The sequence below is a fragment of the Netta rufina genome, assembly GCF_964035555.1.
Source record: "Netta rufina genome assembly, chromosome: 2".
NCBI classification, from domain to species: domain Eukaryota; kingdom Metazoa; phylum Chordata; class Aves; order Anseriformes; family Anatidae; genus Netta; species Netta rufina.
In genome coordinates this window covers 8,344,659-8,372,102 of record NC_140124.1, presented here as the reverse complement: position 1 = coordinate 8,372,102, position 27,444 = coordinate 8,344,659, and the positions used below count along the sequence as shown (strand labels likewise).

Sequence of the window (27,444 nt, the reverse complement as noted above, 5' to 3'; positions counted from 1 at the left end):
GTCACCGCATGCTTAATCTTGCTCTTTGTGCTATTAATTTCCCCATTCTAGGCCTGCAAGACAGACGGCTTCTCCACTGTTTCTCTTTGCCTTCTAACGATGCTTATCAGCTTTGTCGCCTTCACAAATTTCATTAGCTGAGTCCAGCTTTGGGTTCCCAGGCTGTCATGGAAAAATCTAAGTAAGGTCATTCCCAAGACCAGCCCCTAATGAACCCTGCTGCTGATCCCCAATTAGCCTTGTGTTTCTCTTCATCATAATCTACTGCCTTTTTTCATTTAGCCAGTCCTTAACCTTCCCTTACAGTTCTCAAGCTAATCCTCATTCTCTCCCTCTTAATTAATATCATCCAATGAGACATCACATCCAGGGGGATGAGTGAAAGTTTTTCCTTCCTTGTGGCCAGGTTTTTCAAAAGACAGAAATTAACAACACATGTGTATGGTTCCAAGTAGGAACTTGGAAAACCTACATGGTTCAAGAAACATTGCAAGTACACTCATCCATTGTAGTGACCAGATGAGCTGCGAAAAAGAGAAGAATTTGCTGTAAAAATAAGGAGCTGTAAAAATGTTAGGAGAATTTGCTTGCAGTATTCCTAAACCTGATAGTGTGTGTACCTGAAGATGGAAATACCAGGAAGCAACCACTCCAGTTCACATGGGGATCACTGTCATTCCCAAAGGCGATGGTGTTTTGTTCCAGTATGCTGGTTCAGACCTTCAGCTGAGAGAATGGATCTGACCAGAGAAATCCCCATACATAATTTTCTTCCTTTTTTTTTTTTTTTTCCCAATTTCTTTTCTACCTCCTGCACTTTCTAATTGAATCCCTCATTAATTTAACCTTCTATTCAATTTGAATTCAGGCCTTCTCCAAGCTTTGAAAAGAGATGAAAGCAAAGATTCAACCTTTAAAACCCTGTGTTTTAAATATACTTAACTTTCTTATAGGATTAATATAAGTTAATCCTGAGAGAAATATCACATGTAGAGGACCGTTGTTTGTACTCCCTGCCTACCTTGGAAAGTCTCTGGATACCTCAGGATGCCCAGGAAGGTTGTGCACTCTACTTTCTTGGAGACTTTCAAGACAAGACTGGGTAAATCCCTGAACAACCTGGTCTGACCTCTTTTCTGACACTGCTTTGACCGGGAAGTTGGACTAGAGACCTCCTAAGGTCCCTTCCAATCTGAATTTTCCTATAGTCCTGTGGTTCTGTGATTAAAAAATATTACAAATGGCAGTGCTGTCATGATGGAGAGTCTGTGCAGCCATGTGCTCACCAGATCACCCAAAGCTGCATCCCTGGTGGAGTGGTGGAAAGGCAGAAAGAACCTTGCAGTCCCTGTCGATCCTCCCAGCTCCTCTAATAAACCTCTTGTTGACAAATTCAAAGGAACAGTATATCTCCTTGTAATTACAGCACGAGAAAAAATATTCTCTTCTTAGTGCTGTTTACAGCCCATGAACACTGACAAAGTAAAGCCTCATTGCTGATTTTGTATTTGTGGATTTTGTATATATTATAATTTGATTTAGATAACCTTAATTTATTCTTTCCTGTAAGTAAAATTTTCTTGCAAATAAATAATGGTATCTTAGCTAGTTAAGTAATAATTGACACATGATATTGGCTATTTAAAAGAAAACACAAATAACATTGCTTCTCATTGCCTAGTTATTAAGCTGTTTTCGTCTCATGAGTTCTCAGGCTTTAATATATCCTTAATGTACTGACTGCATTAATAAAGCGCTAAATAACTGTCATGCAAACAGGAAACAAAAGCCTGCAATAAACCGTACAGCTGGTCCAGCTGGCAAACAAGGTGAAAGAAGCAGTTTTCCTTGGAGGAAGCCTTAGATCTTGCGGGATGGTAACATCTGTACTATCCACTACAGAATAATGAGTTCAACCAAGGTCGCTCATATAGCTGGAAATAACGCACATGCACCCTGGTCTCAGCGTGCAGGAGGCCACTGCCTGATTTGTGAAGCTTCATTATATGAAGCATGAGAGGAAGCCTGTTGTCATGGTCATTTATCTCCTACGAGTGGAGTTCAAATAAAATTTTGTACATATGGAGTGACCAAATGACAGGAACCCTGGCTGTAAGCAGATGATGGATCACCTGCTTCTGGGCAATGCCAGACAGCTCATATTTACAAGCAAGAGTCAAAATCTAAACAGGAACAGAGCAGGTAAAAGCAAGGAATGAGTAATGCTTTGCAGAATAAAATAATTTAATAATTTTAAAGGTCATAGGAGTTTCACTTTCATTCCACAATCCTTTTATTTTTTTTCATGCATTGGAAATTACGGGTGTTTTTAGTTAATATATATATATATTTTTGTTAATTATTCATGCATATTTCTTTTCACTTACTCTATGTCACCATTTATGGGTATTTCTACACTTTACACAGCTTTAAGGATGCATAATAATACGGGAAAATATTATAGCATAAATGAATGGTCTACTAAAAGGAAGACAATGTGACTGGAACATGTAGAAAAGCCAGCATTTTATTTAATTAATCTCAGACTCCTTTAATAACTATGTTGTTAACAGCCAACAGAAAATAAGTTCTCCTTTAAATTCCAAACTACTAATAACATCCTATCTTTTCCTGGAGAAAAAGCTCGTGTGATAGCTTCTGCTTGTGCAAAAGGGATTTTTCTTATCAGCCTGCTTTTTGAAAGTCGTACAGGCATGCGAGCGAGGGAGAACATCCCCAGCCATGCTTCACCCCTGGGACTTCTGACCCCTGAACTACACACAAAGGCACTGAGACATGAGAGCCAACCTTAGCTGTTAAGTAAGAAAGGAAGTCAAGTGAATGCAAATGTGAATTATATAGTAATTATAATATAAATGGGACCCTCAGATTAAGCCTGTGCATGCTTTCAAACAGCAGAAACTAATTTAAGCTTCATAACCCTCAGGAAAAGTTCCAAGAGGTCACAGTTTGCCTCGAAGCACTAATTACAGCCTCCCACTACTGGGTATACAAAAAGCCAAGCGTCATTGCAATCATCCCTGTATGGGAAACCTCTCTGGTCACAGCAGATAACAGTCATCCCGTGACACAATTTGTGAGCATCAGCCACAGCCGCAGGGCTCCTTTGGTGGGGTGGAAAACCCACACTCATGCTGTTGGGTCCTTCCCAGCTCCTGGAGGCTGTTGTCACATCGTGGTGGTCAGATACACTTCAGATTTACCTCCAGTTTTCAGATATTTTGGCCAGGAAGCCTTGGGTGTGGAGCAGCACAGGGATAGCACACTCCTGGAGGCTGCCTGTCCTGCTCCACCTAGAAAGACACCACGACATTCAGCCCTTCATAACACAGGGTGTCTAACAATGGCCCTGCACCCCTTACCCCAGATCAGGCCAAGGACATCTCAAATGGTCCAGAAAATCTGACCCTCCATGAGCTGCAGGTAAGGCAGTAAGAAGCAAAGCATTCTGTTGATGCATATCACAACATTTAGTGTGCTGGAAAATGAGGTAACTCTGGGCCAGCAGATGAAAACCATACTTTGGTCATGAATAATAGAGACCATAGATAGCAGTCTACTCTGGGGTGCAGCAGTAACAAGCTGCACTCATCTGATGGCCACAAAACACTCCCAGATCCTTGCTCTGTATTTCCCTAAATAATTTAAACCAATGTTGCCTGCTTCCACCCTCCTTGGATACTTGGTCCCATTCCAGCATTTCCTACTCCCTTGGATGATCACAAATGCTTGTTCAACCATCCAGTAAAAGAGCACAACAGCTTTGAGAACTGATCACAGAAGAAAAAATATGTATAGGTACATATATTTAATTAATATTAAATTTACATTCATATCAGATCCTGGACCCATACTGAATTGAGGCACTGGTGGTAGATCAGTGGGAAAAGCCCTAAAGGTGGACATAAGATGGGGTGCCTCTTTCAGCAGCAGCACTGACTTTGTCTTCCAGACTTTGTGGACATTAAGTGTTAATGGTCCAGATGAAAATTACTACAGGGTGCTTTATAAAGCATTGTGCTTCCCAGCAAGGCAAGATGGGGCACAGAGAGGCACAATCGGTCAGGACTGCAGGTAGAAACCACCTTCCCCACAGCCTGGCAGCTCTTGCTTACTGCACCTGCAGTATGGAAAATATCTAAAACTGGCTCTCAGTCTTGGCTGGGGTCTGCAGAGCATGGCTATGCTGAAGTGTGCTGGCAGCTGGTGCTACCTCATTGGTAAAATCTGAGTATCAACCTTCCATATCTGCTTAAACCGGGACGTGCCTACTGTGCTTCTCTGTCCATAGGCTCTTGACTTAGTTAATAAAACTTCTGTCTCAGCACTAGTAGTTATTTCAGCATCTAATTAAGTCTCTTTAGACTACCTCGACGACATCATTTATTACAGTCTTCGCCAAAGGTCACATGAAATGCCAAGTGCTGGCCCTCTTAGCAGGACCTTAGCACTTAGAAAGCTTTTACTTGAATTTCAGCAAGAAGTGCTTCGGAGATGTTTTGTCATTACCACGATGGGCAGTTTTATGATACTATTAGTCGACAGTCAACCCACATGCTTCACAAATACTGCCAAGCAGCAGGCTTTCAACATAACTTAGTTTCAGAGGGCATTATATACAGGCATTTTCCTTCCGTGCATTTAATGTTGGTTACCTGGGGAGGTTAAATAGGAACTTTGGCTCTTCTTTCAAAAGAAAGAACAAGGTGTTTTACCATAAAACAACATTAACTAAGCACTCCCCCTGTATTTTTGACAGGCATCCACTTTTTCTCTGTTCACATTCTTCCTAAAAGATCAGTCATAGACTTATAGATTCATTGAATATCTGAGTTGGAAGGGACCCCCAAGGATCATCGAGTCCAGCACCTGGGTCCCCAGAGGACAACCCAAAAAAACAAACAAACAAATAGGGCCTGTGTCTGAGAGCGGTGTCCAAATGCTCTTGAACTCCTGCAGCTCGGTGCTGTGCCCACTGCCCTGGGCAGGCTGTCCCAGTGCCCGACCACCTCTGGGTGCAGAACCTTTCCCTAACCCCCAGCCTGACCCTGCCCTGTCCCAGCTCCATGCCGTCCCCTCGGGTCCTGTCGCTGTCCCCAGAGGGCAGAGCTCAGCGCCTGCCCCTCTGCTCCCCTCGTGAGGGAGCTGCAGGCCGCCATGAGGCCTCTCCTCAGCCTGCTCTGCTCGTGCTGAGCACACCCCTCCAGACCCTCCACCATCTTTCTAGCCCTCCTTTGGACACTCTCTAATAGCATTATATCTTTCTTATACTGTGGCACCCCAAACTGCACACAGTATTTGAGGTGAGGCCACGCCAGCACAGAGCACACTGGGACAATCCCTTCCCTTGCCCAGCTAGCAGTACCATGCCTGATGCACCCCAGGGTAGAGTTGTCCCTCCTGGCCCTCCTTCCATACCAACTACAAGGAGCAAACTGCACACACATACACACCCTAGGACCCTCCAAATAAAATAAGCCACAGGATGGTATTCCTGCTGCCACCTGCATGCCCTCCTTGTGGCTGTGTTGGGTCTTCCAGCTCCTAACACTTGGAGCTCTATAAAAACATATACAAAATTACGTGCTTTAAACCCATACTGGGTTATTTATTTATTTATTTATTTATTTTGTAGCTACTTTACTTCTTCTATAAAACAAAATTCAGTCCTTTATTCAAGAGACCGTTGAATGCCAGACCTGTCTCCAAAGGCACCGAGTGTCATTGTAGTGACACAGGAGCTGGTCTGGCAGGAGTCCCACACTGCAACGTGCTGAGGGGCTCCTCTACTGCACCAGGCTTCTCCAGCTCCCACCACGGCTGGTGGGATTTCAGAACACTCAGCACCTGGGAGGATTGGGCCTGTGCTTATTAAGGGCTGTGATGTAATTACAGACCGGTTATTGAATTGCTATTGAGATGAAATGTTGCACGGTGCTGTGAGCTAACAGCAACTGTGTGCAACCATGCCTTGTTAGCTCTTCACTCTGGTATGATTTAATCATTTTACATGCTGTTTTTGTTATGGGAGTGCTCTCCTGCATGCTAATAGCTGAGTTACTGCTACGAAGGTTGCTCTGCGGTGAAGGGATTGAAGATTCACTGAATCTTTTAAAACCACTCTGGTATTTTATCCTTCCAGGAGCCTCTGTGCCCTTATTGTCACTGCACGTCTGAGCACCACAGTTAGTAATGGATTTTATTTTCACAACATCTCTAGGAAGTTTGAATTACAATACTTTCTTGAGTTGAAAGGAGCTTGTGGCAGAGGAGAAAATCAAACCTGTGTCTCCTAACTAGCATTTTGCAGCTTAACTTTTCAGCCCACAGTTATCAACTCTCCAGGTATAGATAAGGACCAGCAAATTAAAACAAATATTATAAAAACCTGTTTCAAAGTATAGAAATCATAGGTGTTCGCATTCAACACAGGATTTAAAGAATCCAGCAGTACTCTGCAATTAAAATGATTGCTTTTTTAGGGAACAGAGAAAGCAATCCACCTACTTCACTTGCAGATATATTTGTCTAAATATTCAGTTATTTTATAGTCCATAAACAGCCAAGAGTATCCAAGGAAGAGCTATGCTATGTACTTTGATTATTATTGCACATATTTTTATTTTTATTTTTCTTTACATGAGAATAATGAATACTAAGATCAGTCTGGTTCTAGGAACATTATTGATGAGACCCTTATATGCCAGATTTCTGTGTGATATGTAAGGCAATGCATTAGCAATATAACTAGGTTTTATAAACCAGACATTAATTTGTGAACTTGCTTTGTGGAATGGTAGACGTCTTATGTTGATTTAGGGCTCTCCTGTCATCTGCTTGTCCACAGCTACTACAAAAATCCCCATTTCCAGGTTTTCCATTGATTTGAAGGGATGGTGGGTCTGGCCCACACAGCACAGGTTAAAAGGTCTGATTAAATGAAGGAGCTGAGAAAAATGTAGAAAGAGGTTCATTATTCTCCTGCCTCAAGGCATGAGCCAACCTCTTATTGCGAGAGCTGGGCAGATATGTCCCTGATGGGTACATTATTGCAAAAATCCTGAAGAGGGTAATTATGCAGCCTCCATTGATGGAGACAGGCTGTGGAGCTAGACCCACTTCTGGTCTGTTCCAGTAGCCAACGGTGCTTTTCCTTAGAGTGCTGTCTTGCAATATGAGGAAGGAAATGGGGGTCATGATACTTGGCTTGAGATGTGGCCATAGGCAAGTCACTAATTCTCACTGTACCTCTGCTCCCCACCTGGTAAAAGCATGAAAATGATCATCTGGGGAAAGGTTGCAAAGGGCTTTATGCGTCTTTCCATAACTCAAATTAAACACTCAGCACTGTATTTATTTTACCAACAATAAAATTTCTATTGCCTCTTCCCTGTATCCTGATAAATCTCAATATAGAATTATCTGGAGACATTAAATATTAAGCTTTCCATGTTCAAAATGACAGAGCTATACAAATTGCTGCCAAAATGTCCCTGTGATGATCCCATCAACCCCTCATATTAATAAAGAAACTGAAGCAAAATGTGATTTGATTCACTCATGATGAAAGACAAAGGTCATGAGCTTCCTTACTATAGCAAAAAGAATTCAGACACTTTTATTCAGAAAGCAAGTCACTAGCAGTAGAAGTCCCCATGATTTTGCAATGAATATTACAGAAGGAAATTTCTCAGGAGTGAAATGCCAAAACTAGCAAATTTTGTGAAGATGTTTGATAGTTAAACATCATATATCCAGGTTTTTATGGAGTTTTCAGGGCAAACACATTCCCAAAACTCAGCATTATAAACTCAACATTAAAAAAAGTACAGATGAAACTGGCTGAATTGATAAGAAGATGTGGAAAATAAAATGTTATTTTGTTGGAGTGAAATTCATCAATAAATCCAAGTGCTTTATCGATTTAATTTAGCTTCTCTTTGGGGCACACTCAATCCTGGCTGAATCAGCTGGTAATCCCGTGAGAAAATAAAATACTACAAGATTTTCCAAAATAAATGTACTCAAAAAAGACAATGTGTTTACGCAGAGATGACATCTAAGAATAGGCACAATACTAGAAACAGCACACAGGATTTTATGTTTACTCACATTTAAAAAAAATCCCGTTTTTTAAATCCTTGGACTGAACTATAGAAGTGGTAAGAGTGCTGGATGCTGGCATTTCAGAGGATGTTCCCACCCAGCTGGCTGCTGGCAGAGCTTATCTCACACTGCACAGCGCTCGGCTATGCAGCACACAAGGCAGCATCCATTATCCAGTTTTCCCACTTTTCTTGCCACCTCCATCCTCCTTTAAAAGTTGTTTTCCATGGGAGTGCTGGGTTTTAGTAAAGAGCCACATTATTAATGCAGGAGAGGTGATAGTGGTAGTTACTAGTTTTAACATGATTGTACAAATCAAGGGTGTGAACCCCCTTCCAAATCCTGGCTCTGACAAACATAAAAGCTACGCTGATGAATTCTTTTTAAGCAGCCCTCATTGCAAATTAATGCTTTCACTGAATGTCTTTTTTTAACTTAGCCCCTTTTTACCTTAAAAAGGTTTCTGTGTGTATGGTGTTGTCCAGAAATATAACATTTTGGACTTGTGCCATCCATGTGGGCAGGACCTTGTGCTGTGACCACATGAGAAGACAGAAAAAGGGATTTGTAAAATGGTTCCACAACATGGTTTTAGACCTCTTCATACTGGAAGGCCAAGCCTTGCTAAAACATTGTCTGGATTCTTCAGGGTTAAAATGTGATTAAAACTGGTATGAGGACAGCCTTCTACAAAGCAGAGTTAGATGATTTGATGCAACTTAGTAGTGAAAGTCTTTTTGACTCCAAAAATAATTAGGAAAATATAAGAACAATAAATGCACATTTTAATGCTCAGGATAAACTTAATAGGTGGAAGTAGCAGGTAATGCTACGAAGTGCTCACATGTTCAGATGATGTTTCCATATCCCTCCAAGTGGAAGAAAGAAGATAATTCAGTTCTCAAGAAACATTTTAAGGAGATGAGAAGTTTATAGCTACGTGCTGCCTCTGTAAATAATAAACTTGCAGCACTCATCTTTAAAATTCAAAGCTACAATGACAGGACAAGTTATATGTACAATAATATGAGGAATTTGACTCAGATTATCATTAAATTGGTTGCATTGCTTCTTTATTAGTGTGAATCACTCTCTCAAAGGAGATCCTTTACAACGTTTTCCTATACAGTGCTTTTGTACTCCTTGCTCTGTTTATGGGACTGAACCAGGATGTTATCTGGCAGAACCAAAGAGCTATAAATCTCATTTTTTATGATTAACCCAGCCTACAGGCATCATTCAGCACTGCAGGACCAGGAGTGTACTTACAGTGCTATTGGCATAGTGGCTGCTGGCTCAGAGGACATACCTGGGGAAAAGCAGACTTATACCCAGATAAATCTCTTTCCCGTTGGTTCTTTAGGCATATTATCAAACACAGCTCAGTTACAACATATCATTTTTCTCTACAGCTACAAAACTGACTTATAGAAAAGGCAGAAATGACTTTGTTCCTGCTACCTGTGATTACTGATCTACAGCATCTAGGCTGAGCTACTGATAACTGCATTACTAGAGAGGACTTTGAAATCAGGTGATAATACTTCAACATTTTTGTTAGAAAAGCCTACTTTCGTTTCTCCAAAGAGACAGACAGCTTTAACAGCATTTCACCTGTACACACCAGTCAACTACAAACAAAAAGAATCCAACAAAAAAGAATTTTCAAAGAGCTTGGATAAACTATAGTGATTTTAATTTGTTTTGAACCAGAACAATCTTACTATTTCTGGAGAAATAGAAAGGACTTGAGACCTATAAGAAAAAATAGCTTTCCCTGTTCTAAGATACACTGTCCTCTCTTTTCAAAGTGAAAGATGATTTTTTTTTCCAAATTGGTCAATAGACAAAATGATAACACACAGTGCAGTGGCAAAGGCACTTCTGTATCACCAGCAACCATGCTGAGCATGAGGCAATAGTTTCCTCTTAGTCCTTATTATAGTCCCCTCCCCTCTGCATAACTACTAATTTTCTTTGTGTCATCCTTAAAAAAAATGATTAATCCCTTCCTGATAATGCATGATTATGGAGAACTTTAATTAGCAGGCTGGTAGGCATTCCATGAACAGCACACACCCTATCATTTTCATCACATATTAAATGGCATTAATTGCAGTAATGTATGCATGGGTTAGAAGACTTCCTCACCATTCCTCTCATCTCAAAGCTAGCAGGCATTAACCCTTTGTGGGGAACCCTTTGTATGCTCCCCAAAGGCATAGAGCTGGCCAAGATTAGCTTAAGGCTAGGGTGAGTTGATGGCGACTGACCAGCTGACTCAGAGGAAGATATGATGCAGCTGCCTGGAATAGCAGGGACTTGAACTCCAGGATGTGGAAAATCTTTGTCAATTCCATGTGTTCAAGCAACATCTCAATGACTTCAAACACACTTTTTATGAGAGCAAAGACACTGGAACCAAACCTGCTACACAGAGTGTCAGAGTACAAGGTAGCCTGCAATAAAAGCGGTTGTCCATCCGTTCTTCCTCCATGAATGACTTTGTTAACACTCAGGTTTTAATAGTGTTGGTAAGTAACTCTGGGGAGCAAGGGAAGGAGTCACTGAAGATGAAGAACATCTATTTAAAATGGAAACACTAAAACATTACAGAACTGACTACAGTTATTGTCTTGATAAGGTTTCATTCTTGCAAAGGAGGAGCAATCACCTAAAAACGTTTTTTAGTGCATTACTGTCTCAGTGTCTTTCAGCTCTGCACTTTATATATCTGAACACCACTAAATAAACAGGAAAATGTTGGTTTCCACAGCCAAAACTTGTCATTTCTTACCTTTTTGTCTACACAATTGAATTTTACATTGTATTCCAGATGAGAAAAATCCATCCTCAATTAAATTTAAGTATAAGGTAGCAAAACACTTCCATCCAGATTTTCATTCTCTTTATCTTAAAGGGAATCAGTGGCAGAGCCTATGCTGGTTTATGATAGGAGACAGAAGTGTAAGCCCATATTTTGTGATGAAGGTGACAGTAGGAGTGACCTTGCTCCAGTACATATTGCTTTTTCCACAGTGCCTCAACAAGATAATCTAAGAGCAGTCTGCAAAGCATCATGCTTCCTTAGATCCTACCACAGTAATTCAATCATGAGCATATAAAATTAGATGAAAAATAAGGTAACTAGCCTTCTGGGACTGAGTGATTGCAGTAAATGTTGCCTATTGACAGTAAGCATTACATTGTCCTCTTGAAAGAGAGGTTACCGTTTATTATAGCGAACTTCTCTCATTTCAGCCTGTGCTGCATAGCACCACTGTTAAGGACAGCAAAAAGTCCTTTAAGACAATTACATCCTGCCTCTAAGGTACTGAAGTTGTGAGTAAAAATCTTCCAGCTCTTTACCTTTGGGTTCAAATGAGCAATGCCAGACTTCTTGCCAGACTTTTTTTTTTTCTTTTTTTCTTTTTCTTAATAGCTATATGTTTTCCCTTTCCAGTGCCTTTCACTTAATCAAACCTTACAAAGCTTGACATCCATTTTAGAGAGGTTACTCTGAGCCACAGTTGTGTCTGCATCTCTAAGCACAGTGAAGTTGGCAACTGAAGATTGCAAAGTGAGTTCTTAAAAGGGTTAGAGAGAAACCGAAGTATGGCGGAGGTTAGTCTCTAACAGTCAATGCAGAAATGGTTCTCAAGCCATTGAAAACTTCATATAAATATTTGGCCATTAAATTGTCCTATGGACATCTGAGAAAATATGAATTCTCGAAATATTACAGGGTTGGTCAAAATAAAAATATTAAGTTTAGCTAAGTTCAAAGGTACATATAAATCTGACACTAGCATGGTTACTGCTACAAACACACATTTGTGTAGCCAGTTACAGAGTACATGTATACATCAAGATCCATGCTGTGGGTGCTTTTTTATAGTTTAGATGGAGGAGAAAGCACCAAACCACATTAGGTATGGTTTGCCACTGCTTGGATATTAACACTGACTTCAGGTGTGAGCAGCCTGAGAAGCAACGGAGAAGGAAGCCTCCTGTTAGTGGATCCAAGTGACTCTCCATCAAACTGCAACACCTGTATAATAAGTTTTTCTATCTTATAAACATGAGCCAAACTTCCTGGGAAGCATCTAAATATGAATTCAGCCTATGTCAGGGTGTTCAAAATTCTCCATCTGACTCCAAGAGCCTGATGCACATGATACATTAAGACATCCACCCTCCATTCCCTGCATATTCAGCACAGCCACCAAAGTCTGAGGGAATGATTATTTTGTCCAGAAGTCTGCATTTCACACAGAAGCAATGATTCCCCTTTCCATACCCACTTTGGCTATAACAGGAGCCAAAGAGAGTTGACTCTGCTGTAGATGTGAACACAACAGACACCTGATGTTAAATGGATCCTGCACAAAATGTTCTAAAAAGAAACATACCAGCAAACTTCTTGAAAGTAAAGAACTTTAAAAAGTACAACTCTCATTTATGTAAGAAAGGAAACTACCAAATTTAGTGTACTTTTATAAAATAATTGAAAAAGGAAATCTTGCCAGGATCTCTGTATTTCTCATGCACACACATTTTGCAAAGGTATTTGAATGGAGATATTGACAGTAGTTTCAAGGTTCAAGCTGTGACCTATTTGCAGTGTGTGGAGAGTAGAGTTTGACAATTTAGTCCTGTATAATTAAAATTCAGACAAAGATATGTTCAGCAGATGTAAACAGATCTAACACTAATGACCTGATAATGGAGGTATTGTTTACAGCATCTGAGGATCTGGCCCACAGTTTGTTATGCAAAATGATTATCTTGTGTATCTGGATTAATGTACACTCTAATAAATTGCATTAATCTCTTCAGGTAACACTTCATTTTTTTTTTGTAAATGAGATATAATACAATACAAACATATCCCCAATGGTCAATAAGATCCTTTAGAAAATTTAATATTGGTATTCGCAAATACTTCAATTTATGGCAAAGCAATTATCTTGGTGTGATGGAGATCTGTTTCTATGAGCTATTGACAGCTTTTCTTGAAATGAGTACAAGAATAACAATACACAGGGCTTTTCTTGTCAAGAGACAAACGTCATAAATACAGTAACGTTCACTACATTACTGAATACTTAGTGGGAAATTACACTTTCTGCATATGTCTGCCACATACGGTCATAGATTTGCAGATAGTCCATTAAGATAATTACCCATTGTACTGCCAGTGTTACTTCACTACATTGTATTGCCATGTATTTTTTAGTCTACTTATAAATGTCTTCAAAAATACAGTCTATCTTTCCTTCTTGGGACAAAACACATTCTAAGAAATGTATAGACTTTTTGGTTGGTATGTACTGGGTTTATGTGGCCAGATTCTGGTAGCAGGGGGCCTGCAGGGTATGAGGAGAGCCCAGCAGCTGCCCCATGGCAGATCAGAGCCAGCTCCATCTGGCCTGAGCCAAGCCACGACTGATGCTTGTTGGGCCTCTGGGAGAGCAGATTTAAGAAAAAAAAAAAACCTGCTGTGCTACAGCAGCTGAGAGAGAAGAGTGAGAAGTGAGAGAGCCAGCCCTGCAGCCCCCAAGGTGAGAGCAGCAGGAGGGCAGGAGGTGCTCCAGGCAGGCAGCAGCAGTTCCCCTGCGGCCTGTGGAGAGGCCCCTGGTGGAGCAGGCTGTCCCCGTGCACCCATGGGTCCCACATGGAGCAGATCTCCATGCTGCAGCCTGTGGAGGAGCCCCCGGTGGAGCAGGTAGATGTGGCCTGGAGGAGGCTGCGGCCCATGGAGAGGAGCCCACGCAGGAGCAGGGGGTCTGGCTGTTTATCATGATTATCCTGGTTGTTTCCCATGTTGCCATCTCATATACCTCTTCTTTATCATTGGTGTGCTCCACAGTTGCTGACACCAGTGAATATTTGCTATTCAAAGCAGGTGAATAGCAAATGCACCACCTGACTGCTCTACAACAGCATACACAACAGCTACTGTTCTTTATATTATATACATACTTACTTTTTCCTGAGCTGCTGAAAATCAGACCTTTCTTGCTGGCATGCTGCTTTGCCAGACTTTTGTAGGGGTATACAGCCATTTGAGATACTTCATTCATGGCATTGGGCAACCAGTAAAAACAATGCTTACCCATACGGGCATGGGAGCTGCAATCCAGTTCTGTGTGTATGTACAGTCTGGGTAATTTAGGATAACTAAGCAGAATTAAATCACATAGGATCAAATGTTACGGGGTTCTTCATTGATTCTTAACAGAGCTGGAGAAAGCCGGCTTTTACAACTCTTCTCCAGAAACGTCCTGTAAGGTGTTTTCAAATCAGGAAACCTCTGTCGGGTCTGTAGATTATTTCAAGCTAAGGGAAATGCCAGATGAATGAGCAGCGAAACAACAAATATTCTGTACTCACCCACCAAGCACATTGTCCATTAGATGCTTTTCTGCAAGCTGAGTTTTACTGGCAAACTGTCTTTTGACGGCAACCTATCAACTTTGAAATCCCCCAGTTCACAGTACTGGTGTAAGGAAAACCTTACAATCAAATCAGCAGAGTTAATGCATTTGGAACTTAGTTCCAGCCACCCATGGTTAATCCCACCTTGCTGTTTTTTTTTTTTTCTCTCATAAATTTACTGATGTTTATCTCCCCTAGGTTTTGCTTCTATTTTAACTTGAGGATGCTTTGACTAGCTAAAGGAACTTGTCTCTGTCTTCAGTAGTAAGATGTGCACAGAAACAGGTTGCACACATGTTTTATAGTTCAAAAACCCAAGCCAATCAACCAACCACCACCAAAAACAACACACAAAAGAAAAAAAAATGAGTAAAGCTTTAAAAGTGAAGTGACACAGATATTTAGGGCCTATCTTTCAAAACTGCCCACAGGTTCATAGGATATCTAAGACATCCATGCCTAAATCCTACCCTTAGACACAATAGTCACAAAAACAAAGCCAACATACCTTCACATGTCAGTAAGAAGTATTCCAGGTTGTGACTGAATGATGCGCTGAAGTATGTACAGTTTTCAATCAGATCACAAGACAGACACTGCCTGTTGAAGTTCCCATTTGTGCTTGCGCTGAAAAAGTTAATACAAGTCCATGAAGGTCACTGAGCAAATGTTATCTGGAAGCAACATTATTTGAACCTCACTGTGGAACAAGAACATAAATATAATTTGCTCAACATTAGCAAGAGACAAAGCATTTCCATTTGGTTGAGTTTAAACAGCAGTAATGGCTTTTTTTTTTTTCTTTTTTTTTTTTTTTTCCTTTTTTTTTTTTCTTTTTCCTGAATGGACAATATATAAACAGATACTGATATCTTTCTTTGCAAGGTCAGATGGTTATGTAGGAAGTTACAGTTTTTAAAATAAAATCATAGTTGCAATTCCACAAGAGGAAGTTATGATTTAGTGAATGAAAGCATGAAATAAAGGAGTAGTGTTTCTATACCAATTTATATTATAGGAGACAATAAAGGACTGGAATTGCTTTCTTTAAGTTTCTAACTGTTTGCCTCACTGGTTTGATTTGGTAACAGCTGTCTCTGAGGCTAAAGGTATTTTCAGGAATTTGAACAATTGATGTTACAATGTCCAAATAGAAAGAAAAGATTGTGTTTAGGGGTCTATTTTGAAGAAGATAATATGGTTTGTCCATATTTTCAGAAGCATTTTGTAAGAACCTACTGTAGATTGAAGAATGAATTACTGATTATTAACACATATTAATAAATGAAATTTTGCAGTGCTATGGCATCTTGCAGCTTCATGGTACTTCAAGAATATTAATTAATATATCTTCCAAGTATTGCAGTGAAGTAGATGAGTGGTTTTGCTAGCATTTCAAGGTGAAAAGAGATGAGGCTGAGCAACCTATTTAGGGCCACTAAAGACTCAACTGAGCAGCCCTTGGGATCTTGTTTAGGCTGAGATTATGTTTCAGACTAACCAATTCAGGAAATCAAATGAGGCCAATGTCACTGTGTAATCAACATAAAGTTGAGGACATTCACGTTTTGGGCATCTTTTTCCCTGTTATCAGTGTGGGGAGGTGAGGTTAGTGAGGTTTTCTGAGCAACTGTGCCTGGACTCAGCTTTTAAGTGACTTTTATTTTTTTTCCCATCTGCTGATAAAAATTAATAGTCAATATGGCTTTGATTTTTTTCTTCCCCATTTTCTATTCTTCAAGAAAATAAATACTAACCTGAACTACTCTTAAAAATATGTAATGCAGCAAACAGGAAAACATAATTAAAAAGAAAAACATGATTAAATTGTAGATAATATAGTTCACTCTAGTTTTCTCCCCACTAAGGGAAAAAAGTTATGAAATCATGTTAGAGAATGAAAATGTACTGGCAGTCTTTTATAAAATGATGCTATCAACAGCCCTGCCCTTCATTACAAACACTGAGAAGAAAAATAGAAGAAAATAATGATTCCAGAATGGTTATTTCAGAGTTTGGTTTTCCTCCTTTTTGTAATCTATTCCCACAATACTTTGTGATAGCTACATTACAATAGCTTACTATAAACTAACCTTTTATTCATTGTACAGTTACTGAGAATACTAAAGTTACCTAGAATTACTGAAAGAAAACACATTTGTAAACATAACATATTGCTTTTTCTTTTCAATCTCCTGAGCAGGTGAAGTGCTGTTGAACTTTGAAGAAAAGTCTGGAAGTATAGAAACAGTTTATACTCTTAGTTTACGTAACTCTGAATTCTTTCAAACACTAAGTAGTTTTGTTGGAAAGTTTTGTAACAGGTTATCAATTTTGGGATTAATTTGAAATTTGCAATAAAATGAAAAAATTGCTAAATTTCAAACATTTCCAAATCTCCCACATTTTGTTCGCTAGTGTTATGCTCGTCTGTCTAGGTGTTACAATGTCATTAAAAGAAACAGATAAGTAATTGTTTTTACTGCAATCTCTTATGTAATGATTCATGTAAGACTGAAAAGAGAAATTCTGCATTTGACATTAGTAAAGTACAGACCTGTACAAATGTCTCCTTCTTGGCAAATCTTCTGTGCTGTGGAAATAACTAAGAAAGAAAAAAAAAAAAGATAATTGAATTCTTAGGAGGACACTTACAAATATCTTATACAATAACATCTTAATTCACGTAGTTATTTACTTGATCTTGTAAAAGCAAGGAAATTTTAAACTGAAATTAGAAAAACATACAGAGGAACATGTCACTGTGCCAGCTCAAACAAGTACTTGGTAGGATGCAATTAAAACAGATGTGAAAAAGTTTGGGTCCCGGACTATGCATACCAGTGGGTCAAAAAAGTTCAAGTGCTTGAAGATAACGACCTTCACATTTTCACATCAAGCTCTATGGTGCAGAATTACCTTTTAACAGCTTTTCTTTTTCTCTAGAACCATTTTTACTTCATTTTTAATTCTTTGCATGTTTAGCTAACCGGGGGCTTACGTGAAACATATGGAAATGTCCCCTTTGAAAAAGGGAGTTGAACTTGCAGGGAAGGCAGCATAAATGAAGAATGCTTCATTGCCCAAGTTTTATGCTGAGACTGTGGTGATCTGTTCTCCCAGCTAAAGAGTGAAAGCCCTGTTCTGCAGTAACAGTGAGGCAGTTTTTCTTGACCTTGAACCTCCTAATACTGCTGGAGGTGAACAACCTCAAGGCCCAGAATGATGCCTCAGATGCATTTCATGTGAATAGTGACAGACCACAGGAGCAGACATAGAGGACATAGTGTTTGTGGGGTGAATAGCATGTCAGACAGGTATTCAGCCCTGCTGTCCTCTTTCCAATAAGCTGCATTCACCTAAACATAAATTTTGGTTGCACAAATAGTGCATGGTATTTTCTGTTTGACTGGTAAGTGAAAATACAAGCAAGAGCTTTGGTGCTAGTTTGCTTCTCATCTCTTCCAAGTGCTAATAACCTTTTGCTCTTATTGAAGTTATTGCTAATTGAGGGTATTCAGCACCCTGAAGGAGCATTATGCTCTGATCATTCAAAGTTTATCATATTCCAGAGACTTAGACATTTCAGCGACCTTAAGAAACTGGGAGTTCAATCTTGCATCTAATGGGTCTTTGCATACAAAGGACCCTATATGATGTTTGATTCCAGAAAAACTTCAAACATTTTAATGTATTTTCATGAAATCTGGCTTAATTTTTGTTTAAACAAACAAACAAACAAACAAACAAAAACAAACAAAAAAAACACACATAATGTGACCTTTTTTTTTGTATTTTTTTTTCTATTACATTGCTATTTTTGAAGGTCAATAAAAGATTCTTTATAAAACTGACTATCTAGGAAGTTAATGAAGATAGTCATCTTTCCTTCAGAGTTTAACATCTGAAGTCACTGCAGGAGAAAGCATTTTACTATAGAAATATAAGCTACATTTATAGTCACAGAAAGGGAGATTTGAACTGTGTATAGAAAATCAAACAAAGACAAGCTATATGGAATGGTGTAGGAAGTTAAACTAAAACAGAGGCAGAAACAGAGGTGTCTGTCTTATCCCCATCTCCTTGAGCTCATACATGTCAGGTGCATACACAACATTATTGTAACTAACCCCATAGCCCAGTGCTAAACATTGGATGACTGATCTGTCAGACCAAAGTTTACTTACATTTTATGCCTCTTTTCATCATATGCCAATATCTTTGTCACATCCCAGTCACCAGATGTAATAGACTGTAAGTTATCACTGCTGCTGTTGGGCTGCCAAAAATAAAAGAGAATTTGATTTCTTTATTCTTAGAAGAAGACATCTGAGCAAAGTTTCTCTTTGTATTTCTGTTCTGAGAAAGGGAACTCTCTAAACTCCATTACCTGTTCAAAACAAACCATGCACCTGCAATTTCCACACTCTACCTCCCTCTCATATTTCCGTGAATAGACAGGTATAGAAATAACACAGTGAAAATCATCTTAGCTCCACTGAAGATAATAGGATAAATTCAATACAGAGCAGCTTCAAACCCGTTTCTCTAATCCAGTGTGTCCACAAGCTTCAGATTAATCCTTTCTGGCAGTGTAGGGATTTACTTATTTATGTACAACTAAGAAGGTATTAAAAAAAAAACACACAAACACAACATAACAAACAAACAAAAACCAATGAAACAATATTGTTTGAAAAGAGATAGTTGATAGACTTTTTCCTTCTAAGTATCCGATTCAGAAATTCATGTTGTCTTATGCCTGGTAAACCACCACTGAATGCTTTCCTTTATTCACAAGATTCTATGCTTTCACCTTCCCTACCTGTGACGATGACATAGCGATGTGGTAGAACTTTCCACGTCCTCCCTGAGGAATGGCTCGCACAAAGAAAAACTTCCGACCATCCTTGGAGAAAATTGGCTCTTCGTTCTGCAAACAGCAAAATTAAGCATTGTGTTCCCATTAAATTACAGTATGTAAAATTGATCTGTGCTGCAAAACCCTGTGAAATTAATTTACAACAAAGTACAGAGTGCCCTTTAACAGCAACCTGAGGTGAGCAAAAAGCCGACTAAAAACTGGAGAAAGTTTTGATAAATAGTGCTTCTGAGCTGCTGGGGATGCCAACACCTTTCATCTGGGGAAGTCAAGGAGTCAGGCAGTAAGGAGGGTCCCTTTGCTATAAGGTCACCTCCCATTTGTAAAGCAAAAAATGCACATCTACAGCCGACTGCTTGGGGCAGTTGGAATTGAGCCTTTATAAATGACTTGAAGCTTGTTGGCACGAGCATGACAAACCCTGTGTACTCTGCTGGAAGAACAAATCTATTCCTGTCCTCAAAGAAACCCACCTAGCAGCATCCTTCAGAATCTCACTGCTGTCTTTTCCTGCCCTCTTACAAACCTTTATTTCACCAAATTATTTATGAGAAGGAGGATATCTTGCAAAACCGTCTCTGACTCAGAGCTCCCAGGTGAACGCGGTGAATGGCCTTTATTTGGTTACTGGTACATTCAATCAGAGATAGAAGGGACTCAGTGCAAGGCAATCAAACAACACATACGGCAAGCAATTGCTGCATGGAAGTGTCTTTGTTTTTCTTTTTGTACAGGAACCCCAAGGCATATGGGAAGTCTCCTCTGCAGGAGATGGTTGAACAATAGATTACAAGGGGAAGCAGAGGGATGGTCCATATGGTGTGACACAGTAGGTCTGTGTAAAAGGAACTGGCTAGCTGAATGTCCTCTGTATGTTCAATGGCTGGGACAAAAACACGAGTGAACCTCTGCTGAATGTTTCTTTGATACCAGGCTTTCCTGGGGACCAGCTGAGCCCTGCGTGCCCTGGCCCAGCTTTATGTCTCCTTCTTCTCCAAGGGAAGGCAACAGGGACACTAGCTGAATCTCTTCTGGGTCCTCCTCTGGTTCAATATTTATCCAACACCCCCACTTTCTGCTAGACACAGGTTCAGGTACCACACTGAGCCAGCAAGAACTTCCCTGCACAGGGAGACTTATGGCTAATGCAAATGCACACAGCAAAAGGAGAAACATTTTTATTTCTCATAAACTAGCACATTATTCTTACTGTGTTTTCCTTTGCTACCATTTCTTCACTGATTAATTCTTTTCCACTCCTTATTGTTTTTTATCAACACTAAGCTAGGTGTTCAAACTATTTTTTTTCCTTTTATTTTTTTCTTGTTTAGGTTTTCAGTATATTTTAAATTATTCCCATTTACAGGTTGTTGCAGTTGCATGAAATAATGGTTTCATTTGTTTATGACATTGTTTGGAAACTCGAAACACAAAACTCTACATTATTTCCGAATGTCATTCATGACAGGAGAACTTGAAAAATAACTCTGATAACATGAGCAAAACTGCTGCTCCACAAGCTTTCCTTTACAGAGGTAAATAGCAGTGAGCTCACCCTACTTTTCTATATCTGTGCCTCCTGCATTATGTATTCCAGCAATACGTCTCTGCCAGGATTTGTGCAGATTAGTCTGATGTTCGCTCAGTGCTACAGGGGAAGGAGGTGCAGGGCACGAAGGACAGACACAAGCTTCAGCACTTGCCTCATGTTAGGAGACAGTCTGTTTGCATGTTTTTGTTGCTGGAAAGACAATTCATTAATTCAACCAGAACCTCTTTTAAGGTCGTGACAGAGATGGTCACTTATCCTGGATGGCAAGGTGGGGTGTCACCATGCAGACTTTTGGAACAGGTATTTTTAACTAGAATGTAGAGTGACACTGGGCATCTGGAAGTGAACTTGGCTTGAGCTGTGGTTCAGCTGATAAACACGAGCAGCTTAACAACATTTAAAATGGTGGTATTTAAACAAACAAAACCCCTGCTCTTCATGCTGGAATCACTCCAAAACCTCAGGAACATACCTACATGTGTGTGTGTATAGGCCTCAAGCAGTACATGGCGTTTTTATTTTATTATTTATTTTATTTTATTTTATTTTATTTTATTTTATTTTATTTTATTTTATTTTATTTTATTTTATTTTATTTTATTTCATTTCATTTCATTTCATTTCATTTCATTTCATTTTTATTTAATTTTTTATTGCTTCTCTGCATGACACAAACTGAGCCTTTGTCTGACTATTACTCACTGAATCCCAAAACACTAGGACAGAATAGCAGTCCTTGAAAATAATGAGAGATCAATTTAATGCTGGTAGAAGTTAGTATTTTTGCTCTGCAGCAGATAGGGAATTTCTGAAAGTTTTTGCCACAAGAGGCTTCTGAAAACAGCTGGTATCAGAAGGTGCAAAAAACAATTGAACAAATTCATGACTCATCAACAGACACTAAAGGAAATAGGCACAGACAGAGTTTCAAGCATTTCTAATATTTTTATTGTAGGTGGTGGTGAAATACGAGAGGATTGGACTGCAGAAAGCAGCCAGCTGACACCAATTCTTAAATATCCTCAGCTGCTGTGACTTAAAGAGAGAATGATGGAGCTGGGGAAGCAGTGGTCTGGCTCAGTAGGGCACTTCTTAAGTCCTTGTGGCTCTTGTGGTCTTTTTGCTCATCTAGATCTCTGTATTTAGACAAATGAATTTTACCCAAATTGTCAAGGGCAGTTTCCAGAAACCCTTTGCTTTGTGCAGATGGAGGACTAAGCTGTCCTTATATCAGCAACACATAGCAGTAACTCAGAGCTCTCAGACTCACGTTTACAGGAAAAAAAGTAAAAATAAAAGGAAGGTAACCTTTGCATAATTCCATAGCAGTTTAATTTGAAGCTTACATCTAACCACATGTAGCTCCCTGATCCCATTTGCCTTTAGTGGTCTTGCTCAGGGAGCTGATGTACACAGAGCTGCTGCTGTGAGGGGTGAGGAGGAAGGAGAAAAGTGCTTGGAGCTGAGTACCCAGAGCCCTCATCATCCTCCAGCTGAAGTAATAATCATTAAAGAAAGGATGACCCTGTGGCTGGAGAATGAATTGGTGGGACTGACCAACCTGAACACCATCAGTAAAAAAGCAGCAACAACTCCATTTCCAGCAACCTGTTTCTTACTTGGAACCAAAATGTTGCCAACAAAGACTTCATCGCTTTCTACTGTCTCCATCACCATCTGGAAATGGCTGCTTCACAAAAACTGAAACAGAACTGTTTACAGTTATAATCTTTTTTTTTTTTTTTTTTTTTTTTCCCCAGAGAATTTGTACATTTAATCAAATGTATGAACGAAGGTCAGTCTGTTTTTTATACTCAGAAGAGCATGGGAAGGCATGTAAATAAAAGCAGCAAAAACTTCCAAAATTCCTTGGCAGCTTTGGTAAACACATGCAAATTCTTATTTGTGCTAAAGGTTTGAAAATCCTGGCCATATCATCTGACTCAGAGTGACAGACACTTTCTAGAAAATTGTGTATATTTCTCATTACACTTTGAGTAATTAATCCCATTTTTCAGTCATCCAGACAGTGACACCAGTCTCTCTCTTGGCCTGTGTTGGAGAGAGGCTCTCCAAAGTTGCAAGGCTTGAATAAAATTCACTCATGAACTGAAGCCCAGAAAGGAAAGCAAGATCATTTACCATGACCTTCTATACATGGACTATTAAATCTCACTGTGTTACCAAACCACTGCAACAACAACAACAAAATCAAATTCATGGGCCATATGCCATATCTCAAAACTCCCAGTATTTCAGACAGCTGAAAAATATGAACTCCGTCATCCTTGGAGACTCCCTCATGTCTCTTTAGAGTATCTTCTGCTATTTCACTGATGTTTTTTTCTCCTTGTCTCCTATTCCCAGCCTACTGTGAAGTTTGCCCCTACCCCAGGAAGATCAGATGTACTTAAACACCCAAGAAAAATGTAAAGCTCTTGAACACTTGTGAAACCATGTGTCTGGAGTACTATGAGGCAGTATTTTAAAGATTGAGGCATACAGATTCTTAGTCTTATTGATTTAATTTTGATGTACTTCTCAAAAGAAGGTCTGGCCAATGGAACATACAGAAGATGGCCAACCAGACAGTTGGTGTCTTCAGCAGGGTGGGCTGAATCATGCTCAAGGTCCATTAATTGTCTGACAACACTGTTGATGGTACCAGCTGACTACAGCGGGGAATTGGGTCCTTGGCTTATATGCATACACCTATATTAAGATGTCTCAACCAAGGAATTTTTTTCAGAACTGAGTCACACTCCTGTGCTCCTTCAGAGGCCGCCTAATGTATGATTCATCTCCTTAAAGAGGTTAGAGGAATTGCACTAACATTCAACATTTTCACATCATTCTCATATGCAGATAGATGCACGTGGCATGAAAATGGCTTTCCAGATTTTTAGATCAATGTGTCACAGAATTAAGGGTAAATACGGAAAATGTAATTATTCTAGTAATCATATATTCAGTCAAAACTAAAATTTTAAGTACTTTTCTTGTCAGAAATACAGGCAAAAAGAGCTCTGTAATTCTTCAGACTCTTACAGATGGTTTTGAAAAGTAATATAAATGTCTCCAAAGTCCATACCAAGTGTTAGCTTACCTTAGTAAGCAGTAAGATGTCTGACCCATTTGTTTGTAACATCCTTCTCCAAACTCAAACTAAATATATGATATTTGGAGATGCACTAAAATAAACTCTTTTTCCCTGAAGGAAGCCCATTAGAAACTTGCAGATCACCTACTAGTTGTTCAGGACAAGTACTTTCTTTTTTTTTTTTTTCTTTTTTTTTTCTTTTTTCTTTCTTTCTTTTTTTATTTTTCCTTTTTTAAGACACAAAATATGGACAATTCAATTTTTTCTTGACTTGGCTTATTTTGGAAGCTTTTGTTCTCTCTTCAAGCCAACACTGGTGTTGTAAATGCAAAGAATACTTTGGCAGAATATTTTTACTCTATATCTAAGTAGAGTAAAAGATTATTTGAAATGTTTGGAGCACAAAATCTATTTCCTCTGTAGAATCGATTTTTATCTGGATCAGACATAGCCCATTGCTGTAGGACAGCCACTGGAAGAGAGGAGATCATTGTTCTTGCTGTGAACTGATGTATTGCAGTTTCTATAGGTTCTTGGATGCTTTGAGCAAGCTGTGACAAAAATGTGAAATACTTTAAAACTGGAATTGGGAAGATATAGTGCAAGTACTTTATCTGATACGCTCCTCCCTGTCTGGCAGTCACATATCCCATGAAAAACAGTTCAATGTTGTGGTTGAATTGGTATCAGCAGCTTTTCTATAAAGAACAGCTTAATCAAATCTGAGATCACTTTACAAACTGACTGCTGGGGAAGTGTTATAAATGATCTTTCAGAGATTTACATGCTGGAAATCTACAGGTTTAATATAGGAAGATGTTGAAAAAAACAACCCTCACTCTTCTTTGAAAAAGAAAAGATAAAAGAATAGAAAAATCACATAAATCAAAAACCTCTGAGGGGTTTTAAATCACTGTTTTCTGTAACACAAATCACACTCCTTTACCTTTCTTAGTTTTAGTTTTTTTTTTTTTTTTTTTTTCTTGGTAGAAAAAATAAAAAGAAAGAAAAGAAAAAAAATACCAATAATTTGACCACAAAGAGAAGATAACTATTACCTGTCTGTGCAGCCAACCTTCACTTTCATCTTCATGTTTCTAAAACAAAAGAAGATTGTTAAATAACATAACTTGCATGTATTACATGTTGCTTATCAGTGCAGAGAGCAGTTGGAGTGAATTTGAAAATCTGTGTAGAAGCACAAAAAACCCTCCAAACTGTTCAAGCCTGTGCTTTGGGATCACTGTGTAATCCAGTGACTGCTTGCCCTGTATTTCAGCTCTGATGGATCAGCATGCTTCATTCATTTCATTCTTTTCATTCAATGAAACATTCTACTCATACAGACAAAAAAATCCACATGGCATATTATTTCCCAAATAAATAAAGGTAGGTAAAAAATAAATAAAAGTTGAAAGCAAGGTTGTTAAGAAAAGACAGCACTGTGATCTATGCACAGCATTGCATCATTTTTTTCAAGGGAAAGGTGTATCAGAACACTATTATACTACGTAAATATCTATGCCAGTTTAAAAGATCATCTAATATTTACAAAGGTAATATCAATATAAATGCATTTACATTAGTATATCTGTTGGAGGTATTAATTAACTTAAGTTATAGTGTGGATAGAGAAGCAAGGGCATAATGCCGTTGAAGTAGAATGTCACAAATATTTTCAGGTTATGGTTTATTGATGTATGTGTGCCTGTGCCTGTACACAGGTATTTCAAGACAAGCAGTCACTGTCTTGTACGCATATGTGCATACACACACAGTATGTTCATGACTATAATTCTCCTGCCTTTCCACAAGATATAAAAACAAACAAAACAAACAAACAAACAAACAAAAATACCCTTGCACAGAAAATATGGCAAGCAGTTTTTATATTCTCTGTCTGCCTAAACAAATATGCAGCAGCTGATGTGTCCCCAGGCAAGGTGGCTGAAATAATCCCCCCTCATGTAGGACACCAGTAACCACCAGGCTCATCGCCTACCTTCGTGCAGACGCCTGTGGTGGCGTCACACAGCGTCAGGATGGAGACATTCTGGGCCCTGTTCAGCCAGTTCACTGCCACCTTGGTGCTGGTGGCCCACTTCACCATGGTTATGTAATAGTCCCTGAAAACACAGAAAAACATGAAACGGGAAAAATGGCACGCTACTGACATCCCAAGGAATCGGCTGAGCAGTCGGAGGCAGCTCAGGGACACCTCTGATAATTGTGAATGCCGTGTCTTGATGTTTCTTCTGTCCTAAGTCTTCCTTACGTGTGGATTTCAACCCCTAAAAATGGCATTTTTAGGGCTGTTCAGGTGTTTTATCTTCCTCTTCTGAAAGTCGTTTTCAAAGAAAAGCCACATGTAGAGATAAAGAACCTTTCAAGCTATTCAGTCTTCCACGAAGGACTGAAATGCCTGGAGCTACATATTTATGCACAGGTGGAAAAAGAATTGCAAACAATTTTCATTCTGAGAAGACTAACTGGCTGACTCAAACCCATCACTGCCAGTGGTCAGATTCTTTATGCTTATGAAGAGTTAATGGTCTCTAAATATCCCTGCTACACACCAAAATATCCCCAAGTGTTGCATCAGAAGGGAAAGAGCAGGAAGGATATTGTTTAGAGAGGCACAGGGTGTCTGCAAAACAGTCACAGCTGGTTGCTATAAAGAAGTCAGCAGAGATGTGACAGTTTGCACGGGCAAAATTGCCATCCCACGCTCCCTGTGCTGTTCTCTGCTGCTGGACATATTCAGGTTGTGATAACACCCAGAGTAAAATGCCAGTGTGGGCTGCACAGTCCTGTAAGCAATATCTTGCCCTAGGAAGCATAGGAAAATTGAGCAATGTGCGATATTGAGCAGTGCAACTGCTTAGGCTGGGCTGGGCTGGAAAATCCAGGCTCACAAATAAATACTCTGATGGTCACCCTCTTAGGAGGTGCTCACAGACGTCCACCTCTGCAGCAGTTCAGGGCTTCACCACCCCTTCTGCAGGATAAAGCTCCTGCTGAGCTGACAAAGCTACTGATGGTCTAATATACCAGTGGGCTATGTGGGCCAAAGACACCTTTAAATCATAATACAACTCCTCACAACACACAGTCTATAAAAAATTTATTAGTTCATTTGTTTGCTATAAAATATGTATAAGGAATCGTTGCTACCCTTGGAATTAATGTGCCGTGTCACTGGAAAGTACTCCGTGTTCTGGCAAGCACTCCTGTATATATTGAAGAGAAAGGGCAAAAGTAACAAAGACTCGTTTGTCTAGCAAAATAACAAGTTGGAAATTGATTTTGTAGTTTTCAGTAATATTTAGTTCCTGGATTTGG

The 27,444-nt window shown here is 39.4% G+C and overlaps 1 protein-coding gene across 1 annotated transcript in view; it reads right to left on the bottom strand.

Annotated features, from left to right (window-relative positions):
• The window catches only part of DPP6 (dipeptidyl peptidase like 6), a gene marked incomplete at both ends in the record, with an annotated part of 415,156 nt that overhangs the window by 20,081 nt on the left and 367,631 nt on the right, over positions 1-27,444 (bottom strand). Inside the window, 6 exons of the mRNA XM_084281883.1 lie at positions 15,077-15,195; positions 17,126-17,173; positions 18,756-18,847; positions 19,394-19,501; positions 25,161-25,199; positions 26,105-26,228. Coding sequence (XP_084138009.1) covers positions 15,077-15,195; positions 17,126-17,173; positions 18,756-18,847; positions 19,394-19,501; positions 25,161-25,199; positions 26,105-26,228 — 530 coding nt within the window. The remainder of the gene's footprint in view (positions 1-15,076; positions 15,196-17,125; positions 17,174-18,755; positions 18,848-19,393; positions 19,502-25,160; positions 25,200-26,104; positions 26,229-27,444) is intronic.